At 37.4% G+C, this 25,086-nt stretch overlaps 1 protein-coding gene across 2 annotated transcripts; it reads right to left on the minus strand.

Annotated features, from left to right (window-relative positions):
- Positions 1–1,295: 1,295 nt before the first annotated feature.
- On the minus strand, positions 1,296–23,533 carry TDRD1 (tudor domain containing 1). 2 transcript variants are annotated; one of them, XM_050898786.1, is made up of 22 exons: positions 23,502–23,533; positions 22,545–22,615; positions 22,205–22,352; positions 21,688–21,793; positions 20,442–20,502; positions 18,697–18,801; positions 18,151–18,333; positions 17,355–17,501; positions 16,230–16,401; positions 14,588–14,671; positions 13,981–14,157; positions 12,681–12,788; positions 11,062–11,232; positions 9,397–9,645; positions 6,924–7,046; positions 5,673–5,783; positions 5,326–5,496; positions 4,005–4,247; positions 3,375–3,491; positions 3,045–3,155; positions 1,707–1,875; positions 1,296–1,357 (listed from the first exon to the last, which is right to left on the minus strand). In XM_050898786.1, exons 2-21 carry the CDS (start codon positions 22,605–22,607, stop codon positions 1,754–1,756), a joined length of 2,772 nt encoding a protein of 923 aa, XP_050754743.1. In that variant the 5' UTR covers positions 22,608–22,615; positions 23,502–23,533; the 3' UTR covers positions 1,296–1,357; positions 1,707–1,753. The 2 variants fall into 2 exon arrangements, with proteins under 2 accessions (XP_050754743.1, XP_050754744.1); XM_050898787.1 differs by lacking the exons at positions 1,296–1,357; positions 1,707–1,875; positions 3,045–3,155; positions 3,375–3,491 and adding an exon at positions 3,513–3,620.
- Positions 23,534–25,086: the final 1,553 nt, after the last annotated feature.

A 25,086-nucleotide genomic window follows, 5' to 3' on the forward strand; every position in this document is an offset into this window, starting at 1 on the left:
TCTTTTCCTACTTCCAAAATATCATAGTGCGTATTTTTGCTTTTGACCTTGCTGCCTCCGGCTGGGGAGAGAGGGGGAAGTTCGAACCACCCTTGAAAGGGGTTTCTGTCTTTAAAATTCAAAATTTTGCTCATTCCTCTGACAAAGATCCTCACTTTGAGAAAGGCTGATGCATCTTTTCTGGTATACTTTAAGTTACTTTTAGTAATCTAAAGTTCTAATTTTTCATAAATAGCCTAAGTTAAAATAAAAAATGAGAAAGCTTAAAACCAGAAAGCTTTCAAAAGTTACAGGAATATACCATATCTGTAAGAGACACTTCATTTGTTTTCAAAAGAAAAAAAAAAAAAATCTTGCAACTGGCAAACACTTACAAATCCCAGTATTCTACTGAACTCAGATTCTTAGCCCTAGCTCCACGACTGAAACTGTGGCACATATTAATATTAATCTCTGCTACCTGAAATACACATTGTAAAAATTTTCTTACATGTGCAGCTGTCTGCCAAGTAGTATCCACAGCAAAACACAGCCATATTACTGAAAAAAAATCCAGCTGCCCTTTGTCCAGATGATACAGTTTATGCAAAATACCACAACTACCTTTATACAACAGACAAAAGTAACACTCCTGAGCCTTCATACTCTAGGGAAAAAAAAAAAAAAAAAAGAGCTGTATGCATGGCAAAACATAGACTAATAAAGTCTGTATGATCTATACACTACCCTTCATCAGTTTCAGGGTGCTCTAACATATAAAACAAATTGAGAAAAAGCATTGGGATATTCACTGTGCATATCTTCAATGTTTCGGTTAGCTATTATCTCTCTACTCCCATTTGCTTCCCACATAGGGTTTCTTTTAAATTCTGGAAACGTAAAAAAGCAAGTATTGCTTGGACTGAATCTTACTTGCATTTTTAATTCCGTGCAGCAGCATTTGGTCTCACCTCCATGGCCTACAAAAAACAAAGCAAGTGAATGAGCAAAATACACATGGACACTGCTTCCCTAATTTTAAGAGGTGACGTGTGGAATTCTCTAAGATTTTTAGAAGAAAAAGTCACTTGGGCATCCCACATGCCCACAGTTCTTCAAATTAAGTAATTTGAAGTAATTAAGTGAAACTATGTACCTTGATGTTCAGTATGTAAGTTTTGAGCACTGCAGGATTTGACCAAACCTTCCATTACTAGTTTGTCAGCTACATTCAGACTACCATTTTCAGAATGTTTCTCCACTGTTACTAAATTCACATTTCCATTAATCCCTTTCACTGTAATTGTGACATATTTATTCAGCAACATTTCTTTCAACCTGTCAAGTAATAATGGAGACCACTCAGCTTTCTCTATTCCTGGTGGAAAAAAAAAAAAAAAAGTACAATCAACTTTGTTCTATAAAGAATTCCTTTATGACATGACTTGAATCTTACACATAATGGTATCACTGTTTTTGAAAATGACGATAAATTTTCCTAATAGCTTAGATTCTATAGATAATTAACTAAAAGCATACTTTCTAAAACAGCTTTCGCAGTATTAACCAGTATACTATTTCAGCACATCATCATGTTGTTTATCAGTCTTAAGGAATGAACACTATCATCAGAATAGGTACAGATTTATAATGTTCAAGAAAAACAGTCAGGGTTTTTTAGGGGTGGTGTTTTTGGTTGGTTTTGGTTTTTTGGTTTTTTTTTTTACCTGTAAGCGAACATGTAATTGTCTGAAAAGGCAGCTTTAAGTAGGAATCAGTGATTGGCAGCACCTTTGAAAGTGGTAAAGTTTCTGTGTTCCCATAGTCTGCATATAGTACTTTCACTACAGACTGAGAGGCTTTTTAGAACAAGAGCTCTGTACCAACGGCCATCACCTGAAAAGATTGGGACAAGAAGAATCACATGTGAAGTACCATCTTATAAACACAGCTTATCCTGACAACAAGAATCTGTATAGTTTTCCTGGAATTTTTAAATACTCTGGTATACAAAAGACCACTTGATAAGAAGCAAGCCCACAGAACAAGGGAATAGTTTCTGACTGCTGTATTCATGAAGATGTAAGTGTTGCTTTCAGAATTTTGCTCAAATTATACAGATAAGATTTTTACTACAATATAGTTCTAAGGATGTCTGCATGCTGTATTTCTAGCTCCTTACCTTTGTTTTCCAACGCATATTCCCTCTCAAAACATAACCAAAATTAAAAAGAAAAAAAAAGTCCTTTTTCCTTGATTATACTGAAGAGCCATAAACAAACAAACAAAAAAAATCAGTGGAAGTTAAAACCAACTTTCAAACACTTAGGTATACTCTTGTGGTCTGCTTAGTATTTTTTTTTAATTCATCTATCCTGTTTTTCATGAGCTGTTATCTGATCTAGCACCCAAGTTCATTTTTAGCACTTAGCCAGATCTCCTGTAACAACTCACATGCAGTCAACATTTAATATTTATGAGTCAACACTACTTTTTTTTTTTCCCCTAATATTGAGTTAATATATCAGCAGAGTATCCCCTCTTCTGAAAGACTAAGACAACAAATTAAGTTCCCTCACTGTTAAGAATACTATTGACTTGAACTAACAGTTCGCTAACCCTGGACAGCTTGTTAGGCTAACAAGGCTGAATGATCAGTTGTCATAGCCAGTGTCACCGTCCCATGCTCGCACAAAGCAACAACAAAACAACACCCAGGCACCCACAAACCAGACATGGGTCTGTATAGATGCAAGTGCACTATTGCTCTACCATGAATTTCGTGCCCTGTGACTCAAACACAAACAAATATCAGTTTAAGCAGTAACTAGCTTTCTTTGCTCTTAAAGCTCCATACATTTTGCAGGGCACAACCTATTCCTTATTTTCTCTCCTGGACTGTCAGATGGTTTCTTTGCCCTAAAGATGCAGCCAGGCTATCCTTTGTAACAGAATTAAGAGATCTGTAAGCACTTCAAAGTTCGTGTTTTTCCTTTTTCCACAGCAAAAATGAAAGTTGTGTTTTACACTGGTCAAGGAAATGTAAGAACAAATGATTGCCTCACCTGAAAACCTGGCACAACAGGCTTCACCCAGTTTTGGTTTGAAGGGCTGGTTCTTACAAGATTTACAATAGCCTTCTAGTTCAATCAACTGCCTATGTAGCTTCTCTTGATCTACAGAAAAACACATTTGATAACTAACCACATTTGCACATAATGAAGACCATACTTACTTTTAAGCTCCCCTGCTCCCACCTTTGGCATTTTTTATATTTTTCTACTGTCTGAGCTACATTTCGACATGGTTCAGTTTGCTATAGGCATTCATTTTATTAACTAGCTTGCAACAGTGACTTCTTACTGATATTAGGAACAGTGAACACTTTTTCTTACCTTTAGTTTGAACTGGTACAGCATAGAACAAGTCTGGGCTTACAACTTCTGTTACACAGACAGATACGGTTTCATCTATAGCCAATTCAATCCACTTCCAGTGCCCAAGTGAGGTTTCTAATAAAAATAGTAGGAAAATGCAGTGTACCGCTTTCCTCCAAGCGCATACATATTAAAAGTAACTGTTACAGAATATCTTTTTGAATTTTAGAGACAACTGCATGTCTTCACTTCAAGAAGAGAAACCTAAACCAAGAGAATTCTTGCTTAATTTGCTGTTCATAAACTATTAGCATATAAAAGTAGCTAAAGTAAAACACACCACAGAAAAATAAGATATTGGAAAGTAAGCAAGGGAAAAGTTTCAGTCGTAGCAAATTTGTAATTCTCTACTATCAAATATTCAAAGAGCATTCATTTAAGACAAACCCAGCGATTTTTCTCTTTCTCTTTTTGTCTATAATGCCACCTGCAGGGCAGCTTGGGTTTCACTGTAAAAACTGACAATATAATCAAAACTATGCACGTTTATTACAGATATTACCTATAGTTAAACAGCAAGATCACAGTTAAAGGCTGGAATAATGAAAATTATTGTTCAATCTAAAAGTTAACATTCGTTTAAATTACCTTTTTTGTCAGACTTGTTTGGAAAGTTATTTTTATCTTGTTGAACTTCCTTTACAGCCAATTTTTCAGAAGTTAATATCTCATTGATCACTTTTGGATGACCTGTGGAATTGTCAATAAGCTCTACACCTGCCCCATCTCTGGAAAGGGAAGTTACTCTGGCTTGAAGCTTTATCCCTGCAGTGTACATATGAAATCTTGCTGTAGCTTCTGGAATCCATTTGCTATTACCAGGCTTTATACCTAGGAAGTAGGAGAACTGTTCAAAACACCTCCATTAAGTGACTTTCTTCAACATTATATTTTCCTTCAAAAAAAAAAATCCTTTTTTTTTTTTTAAAAAGCACAACTTGAAATACCAAGGCTACTGTTACTACCTTAGGATACACGTTGTACTTCATCCTGTTAACTGGTCTCCCTCTTCCTCCTTTCTTCTAAAATAATACATTTCCTCAGCACTCCCAAGTTTTGTTTTCTACATTTTATGATATTCTACCAAGTAAATCCTTGTGCCTTAGCACAAACAACACTGTTAAGATTGTTTATGAATCAGTTTAATACAGCCTTTTTATCAAAGGAACAGAAAACCAAAGTGTTTCAAGCAAAAAAAAAAAAAAAAAAACCAGCAGAAGACACCTTGATGAAATGTGGTTTTGAGCTTTTTCCTGTTTCCACATTTTTTATTTTTAAACCAAGTAGACTACATTAGAAAGAAAGAATAATTCTGTAGAATTTTGAGTGATTTGGTGTGGAAAAGGAAGAGACAGAGAATTAGTAGAAGACTGAGAAACAGCAGTATGGTGCCAAACTCTGCGGTAATCAAATGAAACATCCCTACAGAGAACTGAAAGGCCAACTTGCTTCATAAAAACAGATGAACTCCTTTGCCTGAGAAAATTTTGAGAAATAATTAAGTTGCATAAAAGCACATTTACTCCTAGCAAGGCAGCAACCAAAAACTAGTAAGCACTACAGATGAAGCAGAACTAAATGACAAGTTCCCTTTGACTGGTAAATCAGTAAGTAACCTCCACGCAGATCACTCCACAGCACTGTCAGGAGCTCAGGGAAGAGCCACCATCTTTCTGTTAAATGCCAGTCTGCTGTGTACTAAGGCTAAAACAATGGCTCCCACAATTTCCAGAGGCTGGAAGCAATACAGACATTTATTATAAAAACAAAAAACACACCCCCCAACCCTGCCCCCCCCCCCCAAAACAGAGTTTGTGAAGTATACCCTGTCATCACCTCCTTCTCCCAAAGCAGCAAGTCTCTAAATGCAATAGCTCTTATACGAGAAAGAATCCATAAGAAGATCCACCTGAGAGCCAGCATTTAATTCCTTGAAATGGAAGTTTTAGGAATGAGGATGAGATCTGCCGTATTTTATCCAGTGGTACTTCCTCAACGTTTCCATAGTCCACAAAGCATACTTTAACAGTTCCATTTGAAGTAATGTTTTGCACCAAAGCACGGTACCAGTTACCATCATCTAATTTTAAAAAAGTTTAAAAAAAAAATTACTTCACACATTTAGTAAGTTTACTATTTATTTTTTAGTAAATAAATCCAATTCTTTGCTATCCTCCAATGCAAACTATCAGCTAATTTGTTTGTTTGTTTTATGTTCACCCTGTAAACACAAAAATATTTTAGTCTGTTACTTACCAGAGAAAAAAGCACAGCAAGGTTCTCCATTCTCAGGCTTAAAAACACTTGGTGGAGTTTTCTGACAATATTCAGACAATGATTTGTTAAGTAAGTTTAGAGCAAGTAACTCTGAAAATTAGAAAGAAAAAAAGACAAGATCAACGAAATAAGCTGACTTGAACTTTATCAATACTGTTTGCTGTATAGCTTACTTATAAAAGATTTGATGGGAGATTTCTGTGAATCTTAGAATTTCATAAAAAAAGAACTGTTGACACTGAGTTAACTAACTTACCAGACAGACTTATTCACAGGAAGAGGTGAGACAGCTGATATTTACTGACAGATTAGTTCAGTATGATAGCAAAATGACCAGTAATTCTTCCTGCTAATCCAACAAGCACCCTTCACTCCAAAATCTAAAGTATATGTTACAGCCAGATAACACCATGGGAATTATCTAGTTCAGCCAGTGCATATGACAGATTATGGGATCTCACCCTGCTCGCTTATTTATTTTTTGTATCAAGTCCTTTAGCCTGCTCCATACCATCACTTTTAGGGAGGAATTCAGTCATGTTTTAAAGGTGATAAGCCATGAAGAATCTATGCTATCCCTAGTAAGTCAAGGAATAAACTTCCCTCACTTTTTAAGATCTGCCCTATATCTTTGATTTGAATGCATTTAGCTTCCACTTCCAGCCACTGAATTTCATCATGCTCTTTTTCTAGCAGGTCAAAAAGCCAGTGGCTATCAGAAGTCTTTACACATGCCAATAGAGGAACAATATTTTTTTTTTGAGCTTATCCAAGAGAGAGTCAAGTCTCAAAAGCTGTGTTTTCTCATTTTCATGTTGTTTTCTCTCTTTTGAACCTTTGTAAGTTTTTATAAATTAGAAAAGGACAGAGTACTAGAGGAGAGCTCCAGTAAATACCGTATGGGCACAGGGAACATGTCTCTTATTTGCTATCTTTTGTTTAGATATCCTTTGCCTAGGTTATGGTAGCTCTTTTCACTTTTCTCTACATTCTTAGATTAAGTTTTATTCAACTCCTTACCTTCAATATTTTCAGATTTCAATCTCAGAGTCACTACATACCATGATTTAATTTCTTCATCATTCCACTTGCATTCTTAGATAAAAAAAACCTCAGAGGTAAGCCTTGGTGCTATAAGCTCACTTGAAACAGTAATGCATTAGAACCATAATAAATGACAAATCAGGAAGCAAAGAAACTAGCAGAAAGAAAAAAGCTGAATAAACTTACCACTGTTATTTGAAATCTGACAGTAGAATTCTCCAGGATTGTACAGCGTACACACTATGACATCTACTGTTTGTTTAAGAGTTAATTTACTCCACTTGCAAATTCTTTTGTTCGTTGCGTCCTCTAGAGAGGACAGAGAAGAGAGAATTAGAGGAAGGAAGAGAAATTAAAATAATTTTTGAAGGAAAAAAAATTATACATCCTGAACACTCATTCACGTCCTCAAATTTCTTGTTATAAATAATCCAACAGACTAACTACAAGTGAGAGCCTCTTTGCAGAATAAGAGCAAGTAAGAGAAATGTGCCAGTTGTTTAATGTATTTGATCACTACTGAGAAGGGCAAGCCATAGATGAATGGGGAAGAGTAATCACACGAAGAGGTACAGACTAGGTGGCAATAACCTGAGCAAGAGGGACTCTGGGGAACCTTGGTTCCTGGGAAACAGGATAGGGGGCATAAAAGAGGGAAACAGCTGTCACCAAGAGTACTGGAAATAGCCTAAGGAGGAGAAAGAACAAAAAGATTAATAGAAAGACTGGTTGCAGAAATTTGCACAGTATATTATACTCAAGTACCTGAAAGAAGCTTATTATATAACACAAGTTGAAGAACAGATCATGTGAAAACTAAATTACAGCACATTGGAGAAGCCAGTTTCCTCCATTAGCATATTATTAAATTTTCCTGTATTTTTCATAGCTGCTAAGTTTGTTACAGATTGTGGTAGGCAGCAGCATGCAGAAATACTGTCAGCCCCTTTAAGACTCGAGTCCAAGTGGCTTGCCTCCGACTTTGGTGGACCTTTCCAGTTTTAAGTGTTTGGATTTTTTTCCTGAAAATAAAGCTCAAGAAAGTTTTGAGCTTCAGGGATGGCGGTGCTGAGATGCTGTTCTATCTGCCCAGTATTGTGTCTGACAGCAGATTACTTTAGGAAGTCATATTGCCAACAGGCAAAGAAAAAAACCCACAGAACACTGCCCCCTCCCCCCCCCCAATCAAAACAGTCTCTCAACAGGCTCTCAAATCTTCTTTATTTTCAGTGGAATACAAGACTGTCCTTCACACTGTAAGCAATGCCAGATCTCTACTGGAAGGGACAAAGCACAGTCGGCATATTTTGAGAAATATGCTCAAAGAAGTAGAAGCTGGTTGAATTTTCCACTCCAGAAGGAAGAAAGATTGCCAAGAAAAATAAGAATTAACAAATGGCTCAAAGTTTAGAGAAAGCTTTAAGATGCTTAATAACTGTAAAATATAATTGTTTATTCTTTCATGTGATGGTGAGATTTAAGTAGTTCTCTAAACCAAAAAAATACACTGTTTCTTAATTTCTGGCAAGTTAACTAAAACCCACTCTTATACCATGCTGGATCCAGCAATCACAGATTTAATCACTAAGTTTAAATAAAGCAAACAAGTTAATGAAAAATTATTTTGCGAGTTGACAGAGAAATGTATCCGTTGAAAGTCCAATATAAGAAGCACAAGTTTTAAAACATATACGACAAGAGTTGATAATCTGTTTAGAACCTGCATTCAAAAGCTCCCACTCGGTGCAAGAAATTAAAAAAAAGGTGAGAAGTAACCAAGAAACCTACGAAGTACAAAACAGGTCCAGGATGATGGCCATAGATCAAGAAGTGTTTGGATATAACCATGAAAGTTACCCTTCATTTGAATTTTATACAAGATTCCTTACCCTTCTGAACAAATATAAGGAATAACCATGTCCTGGCCCCGAAGCATCTAGGGAGGAAGATCAAAATTAAGGGATCTGGACATAGCCTTGACAAAAAGACTTCCCCCAGTTTTCAGTACAGACAGATCAGGAGAGAATACATAGTTTTACCAGACACAGGATGGAAAAGAGGGGCTTAACATGCTTCATATGAGAGAAGCTAGGAATCTTCCCACAGTGCAAAGAAGTCTGACATAAAATTTGAAAATCTCTCAATTGAAAATCTCTCTTTGGTCACTAAATGCAAAAAAGGCAATTTAGGCATAGCCTTGAATTGTATAGGCTACGGCAGTCAAACAAATTTTCAAGGACTAAATGTGTGGGTTTAAGTGTAAAATATAGGACAATGAAGATGAAATACTATTTGAGCTAAAGGAAGAGGCATAAGAACAAGCAGGTACTAACTAGTCATATCCTACTTCAACTGGAAATTGTAAGACTTCTAACCAGAGAAAGTGAAATATTAGTGTGGTCTTCCAAAAATAAGCAACTGCAACTTTGTTATATATGCACAAATATATATGCACACATACATATACACACATACAGACACACAAGCAAATACACAATTTCTTCATGGCAAAGTTGCCATGGCCAAATTTCAGAGCTGTGAAGGCTAGACTTCATGAGCCAGACCAGAAAGTTCTTACCAGTTAAGAACTTGCATTCTTTGTACCCACTCCAGCAGGAGGTTAAATAAAGCCAGTTCAGCAGGATGTGCTCGTACTCACCATTTGCTTGCTTAACATCACTCATTCCAATTGCTGGTAAGGCCATCCTTGATTCCTCAGCTGCACAGCCTTTCTCTATGAAATGGCTCGATATATTTATTACTGGAGTAACTGATGCATCTACAAGCTCCACCACAGATCTATAACTCTCTTTATCCACTACTTTTACTGTGAACACTTTGTCTGTCACCAGTTGGTTCATAAAAGAAATAGCTTTTGAGGTCCAGGCTCCTAATGGTGACTTTACACCTAAAAAGTCACATAGCATGGAAAGGTTCTGAGGACAGTCCAAGTCCCAACAATATGTGGAAAGGTACAACAACACTGTTTAAAACAACAGATTAAGCAGCAGATATACCAAGTAACTCACCCCCACTCCTCACGCTTGTAACAAGATTCCAAACCCAATTATTTAGATTCTGAACTTTTGTAGTACTTGAATTTAATAAACATCTGACAAAGATCATGTACAACTAGTCTGTTACACAAAGAAAAGTGTAAATTCAGATTTAATACTTCCTTAGTATGAATGTCTATAAGAAGTGTCAATCTTTGGGTCTCATGCATACAACCTATAGTTTTGAACAACATTAATCATCTCTCAGCCAACGTATCTGCTACTATAAGCTGCTTATTCCTTAAATGTTTACTCTTTGTGCTACTAAATTTATTTCTAAAATGCAAGTTATAACCAGAACTTTATAGTAACAGATTGGCAGAAGTTGCCTTCCAGAAATATATATTTTATGCAGCAGTAATCCTTGACTCTAATCACAAAACATCTTATCTGATCACTTTTTTGTGTCCATGTTGTGTTTAGGACCTTTCTTAGTCTTAGAACACTCATTATCATCTATAGGCATCATGATTTGCCCCAGAAAAGAGATTTCTTTGGGTCACATTCCATATGCGTCGGTTCCATCTCTACATACAAGGGAAGCATTATTTCACGTTTTCCTCCAAAAGTAAGAAGCTAGAATGCTGCTCTGAACTTTACCAAAAATTTGAAAACCAGGTAAATATCAAGTATTGTAAAAGAAGGCTAGACATCAAGTATTCTAAAGAACAGGTATTGAAGCAAAGTGGGGGACTCTCTTGCATAGTGATGGGAACAAACAGAGAAAATAAACAATTTCCAACAGTAGGTTAAACCAATATGTCAAAAAATCAGATTATGATCCTGGCTTGATACAGAAGGATGAACTAGTAAGCATCAATGTCCTTTCCAACTTGACAGATTTCACAAGCTTATGGAGAGGAGTCTACCAGTAGTTTCACTAGATTTGCCCCAGGGGAGGGGGACAGATACAGTTCTGAATTTCAAGATATAAAATGAAATTTTACCTTCCCCTGCAGTATTAGAACCACAACAGATTTAAGAATTCCACAAATCCAGTAGGTGACTGGATTTTGCTTGGAACAAAAGCACACGCAAAACCTAACAGGTATGTTAATATAACAGTTTTCCAAACGTACAACTGCAGGTTACCAGGTACATTAGGAAAGATTTGTCATGTTTTGTAGATATGCCACAACAATTAAGAATTCTGGAAATATCTCCATCCTTCCCCATATTTCAATGTAAGATACTACAGGTGTGATCGTTATCTAACCCCACTTATTCTGCCTCTATCCAGTTTGAAACAGCTTATCATTTGTCCATACCTGCCAAGGTACATCTTATGGCTTGAGCTGGCAAGTCCATTAATCTTGGAATCATAGGACGAAGTCTAGTCAGCGGAAGAACTTCAAAATTACCATAATCTATATAGCCCACCAAAACAGTATCTTCAGAAACATATGCTATAACAGCAGCACGATACCAAACATTGTCTGCTAGAAAGGAAGATACAGAAGTTCATTGTACTTATTCTTAACTTCCGAGAACAGAATCATTTTTTGGGCAGACCAATATAAAAATACGTCAATCTCAACACAAAACAGCAGCATTACAGTTCACATAAACCTTCACAAAACCCTTATGGACACAACATCGACCACCATCATCCCTCGTACGAGTTGAGTGTTGCAAATTCATTCTTTCTGTAAAGAACACCCCCCCCCCCAAATATATATTGCAACAAAGAATTTACTACATTATGTGGATGTAGTGTTTAAGTTCAATAAATTTAAACAAACAGCAAACAGTATCTCAGCTGACCACAATGACATGCAATTCAAAGGCCACACAACAGGTCTAATAATTTAAATATTTTAATTCAATTAAAATATTTGAGAAATAGAAATACAAGCTTACTCAAGTTTATTAAGACATCTGAGGTACTGAACTGATAGCTTTCCCTAGCTAGGCACCTGAAACCAGTGCCCATTCAAACGCCAAGACAGCTTATTGGCAGTACTAGCTTTTTCTGAACATGCAAAAAAGCATTTATTTCAGCTTATCTGTTCAGTCCCACAGCTAATTTATTCAAAGCAGCAAAACCACAGGAAATGGAAGGAAATAAGTGACCAGGAATGTTTATCAATTACATAAAGAAGTTATAGCAGCAACACTTCTGACCAGAAAGAAGGCGTAAGAACAGCAATGTGTGGAGTTTTTTTCCTTGTTAAACGCTGGATGAAAAGGAGAATGATCTGTGAGGAAAAGAGATTCATCTTCATCCTACTGCCCTCAGGCAAACAAGACTTCAGATTCTAACAAATAAAAGGTATTTCTTTCATATAGACTTCCCAATTCCTAGCACAAAACACTGCTTTATGCAGAATACTAGCCTATGTTTAGGCAAGATTCAATTTTGTCACGAGACTTGCAGAAACTTGACATCAGTGATAACTGTCAGGTGGAAACTAAGTTATGAACATACAATTCAGGACTACCAGGTCCCAGCTAAATAACATTTTGAGAAGTCTATCAGAGCAGCATTGTTACATATAATCCCATTTCTTCTGTCCCTTTTTTGGGGTCTAAAATTTCAAGTCTATATTTATTTCCAGCCACAGAAAACAGTGCTCACCAACATATAAAAACCTAAATTTCTTCATGGTCTCTTAAAAAGCTGCTTTGTACAAAAATGAAGGCAGTGTTAAGAGTTTGCTCAATGAGGGGACCGTTTTATGGTCTTTTTTTAAACTAGTATTTTATAGATGTCACCATTTGCTATTAATAATTTTTTAAAATCGCTACCAAATGCTATTCACAGCTAAAACCAGACACAAATAAAATAAACTCTATATGAAACATTTCTAAACATAATTATAAAGTGTGTTCATTTTTTGTAATAAAGTGACATAAATTAAGAGCCATATTTTCACTTCATTTTTACCTGTGAACTGGGCACAGCACACATTTCCAGCAGCAGGACGGAAAGCTGGACTACTGGGAAATTTGTCACAATGTTCATTAAGAGACACTTGAAGCTCAGCAAGTTGACCTGATGTTAAAATACATAGGTTTTGGAATATACACTGTCTTGTAATTATTACAGAAGTACACAAATCTTAAGTTCAAAGCCTGGAAGAACATCTCGTAGTATAATGGAGATTACTTCACATAAAGTTTAACGTAATACCAAAAGAGTGATGAGACTAGGACTCTTCAATCAGTAAGATCGAAGAGAGTTCTCACATGAGTCTGAGAAATCACAGTGGTAAAGAGAAAGGACAGGGAAAACCAGTCACAGACTTTTTCAACACAGGAACAAAACTGAAGCCAGCAGGAATTAAAACCAAGCTAGTGGAGGCATGCTAGAAAGGAACCAAGGAAGACAGCCCTTCAAACAACAGGCAGATGATGAATGTCACTTCTTGCCAAAGGACATGCTATGCTATGAGTCTACCCAGAATTCAAAGGCTGCACAAGTACACAGAAGAGAAATCCACTGTAGGAGATACACCACATCACATCCAGCTGCAAAAGCCCTTTTAGCTGAAAAAAAATGCTGGCTCGGACAGCACTAGGAGGACACATCCCACAAACTTACTCTGCTCTTATTCTCCCCAGACATCTGTTTATGGGTACCGTGGGAGATGCACCACAAGTCCCTGCAGCCTAGCACTCTGGCCCACTACAGTGTTACGGTCTTATGTTTTACTGTGTCAGAAGACACCAAAGCAGGGTTTGGACACTATTATCTGGCCTTCTCATACCCAGATATTCTCCCCATACTATGTAACAAAGAAGTTCAGCCCACGCACCCAGCCTGTAAGGAAACACTTCCCTTCAGTGGTAAAGCAACAAGGCATCATAGAAATAAACAAAGTAATTAGAAACTCTCACACATTTCTGGAACACGTGAGAGAACGTATTTCACATTAAATATCTGAGATACAAATTGACTTCACATTGCTAAAATCCATGCCACGCTATTCTTCTACTTTGCACTACTCAGACGGCCCACAAATTATCACCTTACAGGTTAGTAAATAATATTAACAGCTAACACTGCCAAAAACATCCTCTACAACACCATGGCTCTTAACTGTCTGAGGCATGGCCTAATGCTACAGGGAATCACCATTTCAGGTCAAACTACAAGACCAGCAACACCTCCCTCCAGCCACCCTCTACTGAAAAGAAAAATGCCATACTAGTATCTTACATCCCGTTTTCAACATGTCACTTACGGGCACTGTGTATCTGCTGACAGAAGAAGTTTTCTGGATTTTGAACACAGGAAACCACGCCAGAAAATGCATCTCCGATGTTTACGGAGACGCACTCTGCAACTGAATTAGCACAGTGAAGAAATTCTTCATCTTCAGGTATTTTTTCTTTACTTCCCTTAGAATGGTCTTCTGACACTGTACATTTAAAAAAAAAAAAAAAAAGGTTACTGATCAAAAGCTAGATAACTTTGAAATGTGCAACCTCACCAGCCAGGATTCACAGACTTAAAAACTATACTAAATTAAACTACAAAATTTAAACACACTGAAGCAGTTTATACTTTTTGCTGACTCTTTGGACTTTGAAGGCTCCTGTCATATTATTCATGAAATTAATGCTCACATAATCATCACTAAACAAGTACTTCATACTATTAAAAAGTGTATGCGCTACTGTCACTAGTGAACTGAAGGAAGCTCCACTAGCCAATGCTTTTAAGTAGGAGGTGACGCTAGTGAACAGCTAAAATATTTACTACATTCAGAATATCATGCGACACAGGAGGACTTAAAATTCCCCAAGTTTTTTCTGCCTCTTACTAAGAAGTTTGATTTGCTTGCTTACCTCTTGGAGAGTCTGCTCCTTTGGCATTACTTCCTGGAGTTAAATCAGACCTCATTTCTGAAGGTACTTTACCTAGGCAGCCTCCTAAAATACAGATATAAGAAACAAAATAATTTACCACACAAGATAGTCATCATTTAGTTTTATTTCAAACCATCTTCTGAGCCTGACCTATATCCCTATCACAAGGTGAGCATGTTCTACTTATTTGTTGAGCACTTGATATACTTAGAATGTAAAATAAAAGTAGTTTCAAAGTAACTCAACTACTTGAGTTTTCTGAAGACATTCACAGCTCCAAGACTGTGACTAAATAAAATGAGTAAAGCAGTAATAATCAACATTTACTTGTAGTCACTAAAGACTGTTGGCTGAAAAACTGATTACAGGTTTTCACACAAGGATTCACAACTTACCTCCATATTTACAACACTGACTATGCAATGAGTTACCAAGATTTACAAAGAAATCTTGAGTTTCTTTGCTATTACATACTCCATTTCCAATGCATGAAGCAGGATTCCAAGCTTTCAATATAATTATTTTCAACTGAAAACCTGAATACAGATGTTTAAGTTGCTTGTAAGGTCATGGAATAGATGCATGCAACATTCCATGAATGCAGTGAGATTTTTGTGATTTTCTCTCCAAGAGGTTGGCAAGTTATACTGCTTTGCTATTAGTGTGCTGTAAAGCAACCAAATGTGAAATATGCCCAGCACAACCCTGTATCAGTTGAATTTACACAGGACTAAGGTGAACCATCATTTTATAGATTGCAGGCACTGTGACATGGAGATAAGCTTCCTGCACATCAGGAATTTTAGCAAGCTAAGAGGACCAACCATCACTTCCTTCAAAGTTTCTGTGGACTGCATATCAATGAAAAGAATATGCTCTTAGCACTATATTGTTCTTGCTCTGCAGCCAGAAAAGCACCCAAACAAAACAGCCCTCCAAATAATGACAACAGGCACACCTTCTGTGTATTGATCTGGTTCCACAATCAAAGCCACCCTCCCAGCTCAACTGAAAATCTGAATTCAGACTCCTCAAAGGTCAGGTGCTCTGCTTGTCTCTATCCACTGAGGATTGCTAAGTTAGAAATACAAACATGCTTAGAGTTCTCCAACTAGATACAACAACATCCAGTGCTTGCACTTTCTTTGGGATGCTTTTTTAGTGAGCATGTATGAAATACAAAAAAAGCTGGTAAAATCCTTAGTGGAACTAGAAACTGATACTATCACTTTTAAAAAGTTAAAAATGCGTGAGATAAAAGGAACAACATGGTCCTAAATTTGCACGCATCAATTAAAACATAATCCAGAAAACGCTGAATTTATTACAATTCTACTGGAAAAGTAACCTTACTAAAATTTAAGATTATTAAGTGTAAGAAGATATTTCAGGTACAGACTTTTTAAAATGACCTCTATATGGAAAAGGTGAAATAAAAGAAAATTAAAATAAAATTTAAAAAATCAAGGGGCAGGTTGGGAGAGTGACAAGAGGGAGGAGAGCAAAAGAAAAAAACTCTCCTCTTTTAAAGGTATTGGGCAGGGGTAGGGGGAAGGAAAGTGAACATGAAAGACTTATCAACTGTGTTGTGTTTTTTTCCCCCACGCTACCAAGTACTTACCAAAATCTGGAAGAACAACATCTACAGCAAAACTCAACATCATTTCCTCCTGTAATACGTCAACAACAGTTACTGAACAGTGTTTTCCCATGAGTTGGGAAGAAAAGCTGGGGATGCCTTCATTCCATCCTTTTTCTTTTGGATCATAATTAGCAAAGGAACACTTAATGGCCTGGAAAGAATTACAATTAGAACAAGAGGGGATAGGGGGTTGTTTGTCCTGTACAAAAAGTGACTAAATAATTAAGGCCCTTGGAAATATCACCTTGCATATAAAAGTTAAAGCTGCTGGTGGAATTTTAAATGCTATCAATTCAACTAACTTCTTTGCAAGAGAGTTAAGAATTAGGAAATTAAGTTCAAACTGTAAACTACATTTCCTCCAATTCTCCCACTATTTATACCGTCTTATGTAAGGCATGGTTGTATCACACATCACATCTGACCACAGGGGCATGTCCTAACTTGCCCTCAGCAGACACTGACGACTTAAAGCCAAGCAAGATTCAAACAGCTTTCAAAATCTTTTATGGACCTAGCAGAAAGTCATGTGAACAAGCTATGAAACACTATTCCAATAGTAGCTAGTTACAGTTGTCACCGGTTGAAAGAATGCTTCTCTATTCTTCTTTGTGCATAGTTAAACATACTAGTTTAACTCACAGACTAAAGCTAGACCATCTATTTGGTAATGGAAGACATCGCACAGTATGGCAATGAACTCAGACCAACAGCTGTCTTTATTCCAAAGTTTGCCCAAACTACAAGCGATTTTTCACTACTGCATGAGACCAGATTAGAATACGCAGGCAGAATGTTTCCCCTGCTGTCCTCCAGCGTATAAGGGACATGTGGACCTAACCGCCCTGCAGGGTTTTTTTATCAGCTCAGAACCCAACAATTCTGGGACTAGGAAGAAAAAAAGCCAGGTGGCCTTCCTCACTCCTGTGGAATAGCTAGGAAACATTTCAGAAGGTGAACTTAGTGTAGTATAGCAGGTTTTATGCATCACTTCCACTGAACACAAAATACTGTGATAATAATAGTTACACTGAGACATGAGTTACACATTTCAGAGCTATTAATTTAAAATACCGCAGCTACTGTTAGGAAAATAGAACTCACACATGGAGGAAACAACAGTTCAATGTCTCTGTGCAGAGCTTTAATCCAGGAGAGTGGAATATTTTCTTCATTTCCATAATCTATATAGAGTACTCGTGCTTTCTTTTGCAATATATCCACATCTTTTACCAGTGCTCTATTCCAGGTCTGTGTAGGAATAAACGATAATCTTAGTAAGAACACAACACATTTTGCTTTACTTCATCACATTTCTTTATCAACAAAGGCACTGACCAGTTCTGAAGGAACTCAGATGAACACAACTCACTGTAGTGTTGACTGCTGTGAAGATAAAATTCTACTCCTATGGATACTGGCTACTGTACAGTAAATCAAGAATCTGCTAACAATAGAGGAGAAAAAGGGGAAGAAATACAAAAAAGCGGTGGGAAGGGAAACAAGAACTAGATGTGGCTATAGAAATGCAACCAGCAAAGTCAGGTAAGAAATGAAGTAAGAATAACTTCTTTAATTAAGCAGAGTCATATTCCAAACCATTCTAACTACAGTAGTTTAAATTTGCTAAGAACACACACAGCCTTCAAGCAACAGTAGGACAAACAGTGCCAACAGGGCTCAAGTTCATAAAAACATAGAAGTAAACTTTTTAGGGGTGGGGGAAATCAGTACCTTAAATTTGAGTTCCAGATGTTATAAAGCTAGTTACTACCACAATTCTACCACAATAAACTGATCTCTAATTAGCAGCCTTCACTGGTAGAGACATAAAAGCAGAACATGCAAAACATGATGAGATCAACATAGAATGGTTATTTTATGGACAATCAGATGTTACCTGATCCAAAGAACACCTTGCAACGCAGACTTCCCCTTTGATTGCAATATATTGCTCTTGAATAACTGCATTAGCATAACAGTCTTGCAGTTTCACAGAAAGTTTACTGATCTGGTCTAAAACTTCTGGAGAACTCATCTGTACGTAAAATTCACTTGGACTCTTGAACTCTGTTACTGTACCCTAAAGAGAAAAGCCATAGTAGATGATAATCTTGCAAGAACAACCTACAGTATATTGCTCAGGACTAGTGTTCATTTCAATAAATACATTTCACCCTATATCTGATTTTGTTCTTTTGTTTTGAATCTAGCAGTAATTAACTGCAAGGAACAAAACCAGTGACGTTCACCTTCACAGAAATAATCTTCCTCACTTACTCCCCCCCAACCCCGCTTGCATTTACTCATCTTTATAAAAATAAAGGAATTTTACATGTGAGCAAAATGAGAGAAAGAGCTGAGGTGACACGCAGCTATATATGCTTAGCAAAGCTTCAAATGCAACCTAACAAAGCATTGTAGGATTCCTCCAAAATAAAAGTACCTGTACTTCCATAGCTTTTTTGATCCCTAGAGTCTGGAGATCTGTAAGCATTATTTTCTTGATGTGCTCTTCTGTCTTGAGAGCATCCACAGAAGTTGCATTATCCTATTTAAAACAGCTACAAGTTAAGTTTAAACTGGAGTTGTTCAGCTGTAGCTCCTTGTAGTAACAAATGAAAAAAGAACTTTTTGTCTTTCAAGAAACAGGTAAGTGCTTTTGTTGACTTTCAATAAAGAGTCTTACAGACTTTGTATTACTCTTGAAAATACTTAAAACATTAGCACAGAAATATACTAAACAGACATTGAAAAACAAGTGCTGAAGTCTCACAGATTCACCTCCTCCTTTCACGCCTGTTTTACAGGACAACTCAGCTATATTTCCTGCTTATGATGCTCTCATAAATAAGAGGAATTGAATTCCACCTGCTTCCTTGTAGCCTTAACGCCACAGAGTAGATTACAGCTACTGGTTTAACTGCTGGCATCCATTTTTAAAAAAGAGTCTAAACATTTAGTGCAACCTACCTAATGCATACCATCTGTGTCTGTGACATCCTAAAAACACTAGAAAAATAACCTCATACACATCCTTAGGGAAAACCTCTTTTACATTTGGACCAATATACCGCAGACAATGCATGATTACCGAGATTACTGTTGCAACTGCCAAATTAATTGTTTACTTGCAACAAAGATCCTTCTAGAAGATTTTCCATAAAAACACATCTCACAGTACAATAGCAAGATACATTAAATATTGTTCAATACACAATATAAGCTCTCTGACTTCTGCAGAACTTACTTGTGTTTCAGAAGATGAACCAGGGAAAAATAAAACTTTCTGTTATTTCAAAATAAATTGGCTACAAATTGTTTATTCATATTGTACATCCTCTTGATACAAAGGTCCCTCACTATTAGTTGATCAGTTTTATTAGAACACAGTGTCAAGTAACACATACAGCAAAAACTTATCAGGATGAACTAACAGAAGTCTCATGACCCAAAATGAAGCCTCCTTTCTAAATTCCTTTGAAAAGTTAAACAGATGAATGAGCTACTTCAAAGAAGTGCATGATGAAGTAGTTTTCTTGTACAGTGCAAACATGAGGCTAGTTCGAGGTATGCACAGTTACTTGCTTTCATAAATATCATCCCAAGAAACCACAAAGACAACAAAATGATCTCCTGCAGAAGAGTTCATGGGAAGACTACAGGCAATGTTTGGCTGAAAGTAGATCACGAATGGCTTCAAAACATTACAAAGAAGAACTGCGTCATGTTTAATTCCTGCTACAGCAAAGAGACAAAAGCTTATCTGCATCTGTTACTATACAATACTACATTGAATGTATTTCTGAGATAATTTACGAGGCTCCAAGCGTCAGTTCATCATCTACACAGAAAACATGACACCAGAATTTTTCTGAATTGGACAAGCTACATGTGTTTCCTTCCTACAATATTTCTCTAGCAACATCATACGTGTCTTGATTTTTAACTTTTTCACAAATGTTTTTTCAAACAAAAACCAAGTTGTCTGATAGTGTTGCTAAGGGCTCTAGAAGTAATGTATTTTTGAATGCTTCTCCCAGTAACTTTTGATTTGAAGCACTGATCTTTTTAAAAGGAGTAGATTATGATCTTTGGAACTTGTTCCTTTCCTGTACAGGTTAAATTAAACATATTGCAACTAGTTCACACCAGATCCATTCAAGATACAGCGAAAATTGTATTCTATACCTTAAGATAAACTCCCTTCTCTGTTTTAGCAGGTAACTTGCCTCCGTTTTTATTACTTACACTGTAATCAAAGAAAAAGATGTTAATTTTGAAGAACCAAAGACAGACAAGTAGCATTCATAACACCTACTTGCAAAGAGAACAAAAAGGCTGTGTCCATAATATGTGGGTTTTGTTAACCCTTATTCTTCCTCCAAGAAAACGTAGGATGGCAAATTTGTTAGTTCCCTGTCATGCAACATCTGGTGTGTTTTTTCTGATGCCATCAACAAAAAATAAATTAATTTTGATTAAAATGGAGAAGAAATCTTACACTGTTGTTGTGGAGCTCTGCTAACACTGTAATCCCAAGCCAACCTTAAGAACTATAAAATTGAAAAAAAAAAAAAAAAAAAGTTGCTATTTCAGTTGAATACCTAAGTAATATCCAGATAACATATATGACAGATTGCCCCCATGTCCCCCCCATTCAGTCACTGTAGCAGAACTTGTGGGAAAAAAAAAAAAATCTCTTGTAAACTTTAATTATGGACACGTGGTTGCAGATTCACTGAACTGCGATCATCACTCCTTGCTCGAGATTGTCAGCTTAAACACTCAGATCACTCCCCCAAACTGTTCCAAAGCCAGCCAGTCAATTTGTACCATGTCATAACCTAATGGTGCTTACTTTAATTGAAACAGATCAGGCAGTGATCTCTTGAGCATCTAAACTGGCACGTCAAAAAGCAATAATGAGCAGCTGGAGAATGGCCTGGCTGAGACAACTTCTTCTAATTGCAGCTGTGCTCATCAAAGATAAAATATCCATGAAGTTCACTGAGGCTACAGTTAGATTCAAAGGGTGCCTCTTCAGAGTCTGTTAAGTGCAATCCATTAACCATGCCACTGCTGAAAAGCACAGTCTCATTTCTCCTCCTTTCCCTACGTCATCAACAGCAATAACAAAGTCATGTGATAAACTGGTATTCTTACTGCACGCTCACGTACTTCTGATGCAAGTAAAAGTAATGCTTTTGCGTTAAGTCACACTACAGAACCTTAAGAACTCCAATAATATCTTTCAAGTCACCCTTCTAAAGCAAGAGAGCTGAGTTTTCTGACAAGTATGAGATAATGCAGTACTAACCTAAGAATAAGCAACATATTTTACTGTAATAGCGCCTTTACATGGTCATTTAAGTTGTATTAGGAGGGATATTGTCTTTCTGTAAAGATTATTTGGCAGAACTTTTAAAAAACTTACTTCTGTTTAGTTGGCTCACATACAACACTATGTGCTGGCCAATCTTTTTTCTGACAATCTGCAGAGCAATAGTATATTTGCTTGCATTGTGAACATCTGAGGGATCCTTAAAAAAAAAAAGTCAGAGAGAAACATCTATGTCAGAAGAGACAACAGCTGTTAAGATACAGACTCCATGTATTATTTAATAACTGCTTTACAAGACGGTTCCACTACAGTTCTAAGCACATACAAATAGGTATTTGTATTCACATATAGCTATCAGACATTACTGACCCAGACGTCCCAAATTCCTTCTATATTTAAGAAGCAAAAAACCCAACCATTTTTGATTAAGGAGATGCTCTCTTCTGTTTATCAGTTCCCTAACTCTAACCACGTTCTGAATAGTCGCTATACTTGCATCTCAGAGATAAAAATACACATCCATTTTAAGACATTTCTGAGCAAACCTTCTGATCCGGTTTCACTGATAAATATACTATGCATCACAGACTACAGGACAATAGGCACTTACCAAACAGACCGCAATGATGGCAAGTCCTCATTTGAGGGGGTGATATTAAAGAACTGAAGAGACTCTTATCATAGCCAATAGAGAAAACATTCTCAGAGGAATACTGCAATTTCTTTGGCTTCTCGTGAATCAAATCAGAATGCGACACCTGTGGAAGAAAAATAGTGATTCTTACTAGACAAAAGCTGCCCGTTAGGGTAGAAATATTCTAATATACCAAAATGTGACAATAAAGAGAGTCAAAATCTCAAAGTTCTAGAAAGAGCAATCTGTGCTGATCATTTCTCCTATCTAGAAATGCTCAGAGTATTTGGGGCAGTTACAAAGTGCAATAACTCACGGTATTTCCTTTATCAGCTGCAGCTGTCAACAGCAAGTTCCCTCTGCCAGTTATGCCTTCCATGGAACTTCCTAGAAGCAGAAGTATTTGCAAAGGGATCTGATTAACAATGCTAATGCATGCATGTGTTACGGAGTATTTGCAGGAAGACACAAGGCTCTTATCTACTCCTACTATTCTGCTAGCATGTTTGAGCAAATGGAGATCCTAGGACCATGACACATTCTGGAAGTCACTTCTTATTACCACTCTGATACTACATTTACTCAAACCTACCATCAGTGGTATTATTAAAGCAACAGTTTCACCACTCTGTGCTTATCACTTGATATAAGTCTTAGTGTCCTCCATCCATAAATTTGTTTCAATTAAGGTTGTTCAGCAGGTACAAAAAAAATTTACATGATTTCCAATATCCATAGGGCAAAAATTCAGAATAGGCAATTTTACAGTAGCTGAAACAGTAAGTTTCTTTCAATACTGGTGAACGTGTGGCCTATGTTAAGTTTATACTTATGCATAGCTTTGTCACATCAGCAAGTATTCAGAAACAAAATTCTATGAAACAAAAGAGATTTTGACTTTGCAATGAGTGTCTTATAAGCCTTGTGGTCTTTCCAGTGAGTTTATTCTTTATCAAACAACTCTTACCAGACAAACATTCAGCTAAGCCTGCATACTAATGTACTAGGAAAAAAAAAACAACTGTGTTTTTATAAGTGGTCAACTCATTTACCTAGAAAAAATCTGTTTCAGTTGTAGACTACACATGCTACTCGGAGCTTGTTTCAGTCTGGCAGGCTTATTAGCCCAAGTTCTCCACTGAGCCAACATAAAGCTTACGTGGCCTTTTTTCCCCACCTGGAAGCACGTTAATCTTGTAAAGTTTGCCTAAAAACTCTTGCCTAACATGAAATCAAATTTCGTGAACTCTCCAGACTCAAGATGGCTGCATACCAAGCTATCTCAGATCTCCCAGAATAAAGTCCCGTCCGTCCCCCCCCCCATCATTTGGAGTAAAAGGGAACATGGATCAGACAGTACTGAGGCACTGATGAAGGCAAGAAACATTGCTGAAGGAACTCCAACTCCCACTGCACATATCTGTGCCAAATTCCCTAGTATTCCAATTATCCTGTTTTTTTCAATTACGTAAGACATTCCAGCCCACACAAGTTTGGGTAATTAGGAGTTAGCTGTATTTGTAAGCCATACTCATACTGACGATGTTTATCAATAATCAAGCATACACACAATTAGAGAAGAACAAAGTCGAGATACCTTTGTCAAGCTTTGGACAAAGTCTCTCATTGCACTTGTGCTGCAGTTAAAACTTTCTGTACCATTTCTACACTTGGCAAAAAATACTCTGTATTGTTTGTTAACAAAATACTGATTTTTGTTAGATATTTCAGAAACTCAGCCTTGAAATTGAGAGGTTTTCAACAGGAAGTTGGCACCTGTGATTCTGCTGCTTTAACCTGCACCTACAACTTTATTACATTTGTTCTTCATGTGAAGCAGTTCCACCATCATGTAAATGTTCAGGTCGGAGCACGTCAAAAGCATGGATTTAAAGATTAATTCAGGGAGGCACACCAATTAAAGTATTTTTAAGTCACATTCTGAAGCTATATTTAAGCATCCATTTTGGAAGGCTAATTCTCTACTGTCTATTTCTGTAATCTGCACAGTGAAAAATAAAATACTTTCTGCATTAAAGATCTCAACAACAAACACTCCAGATGAAATGACGAAAAGTCCTTCAGGAGAGGAATGCACTGACGAGCAGGAGTGGCCGTCACCACCTGCACATCAAGCTTGCTGTATTCACAAGAGATGTGTCTCTGGAGAAGACCTCACTCTAGTTTAGATAAATCACCCCTCCACTGAAGCATAACCAGCAGTCATCAGTTCCTCGTGACTGGGAGCGCAGCCACAGGCGAAGGCCCGAAGCCCTGGGACAACCACCAGTTTCTGACTGGGCAGAGCCAACGCCTGAGGGGAAAATGCTGCACCCGGCTCGGCCACAATGAACTCCAGGCACCTGCTTTCCAAATGTTAACACGCAATATAATTCTCTTAAATATAAAAATACTCTCTTGCTACATTATATGGGAAAAATAAAATTAAAATCAATTTGCAAATAAAGCAGAGCAGTCTTTGAATTGACACTGCAATCAACTCAACCAGAGACGAGCCTTCACAACTGCAACTGAGTAGTACCAGTACATGCTATTTTAATTAACTCAGAATAAAATTAAACACCCTCATCCCACAGCCTCCAGCCAAGGCTCGGCCGGCGCTGCCCGCCCCCGCCGCCCCGAGCCCCTTCCCTCCCTCCAGAGCAGAGCTCGCCCCCGGGGCGCCCCCCGCCCCGCCGCCCGAGCTGCGCCACACGGGAGGCTGGGCCGGCTCCTCACTTGAGGACCGACAGCGGCGGGAGAGGAAGCACCGGCCCTCGGAGGCGACAGGCACGGCTCCCGGCGGCTCCGCACCGTCGGCGCCACACTCGCCCCGCCCAGCAGGCAGCCCGCTCCGC

Source organism: Gymnogyps californianus, chromosome 6 (assembly GCF_018139145.2).
Source record: "Gymnogyps californianus isolate 813 chromosome 6, ASM1813914v2, whole genome shotgun sequence".
NCBI lineage: Eukaryota > Metazoa > Chordata > Aves > Accipitriformes > Cathartidae > Gymnogyps > Gymnogyps californianus.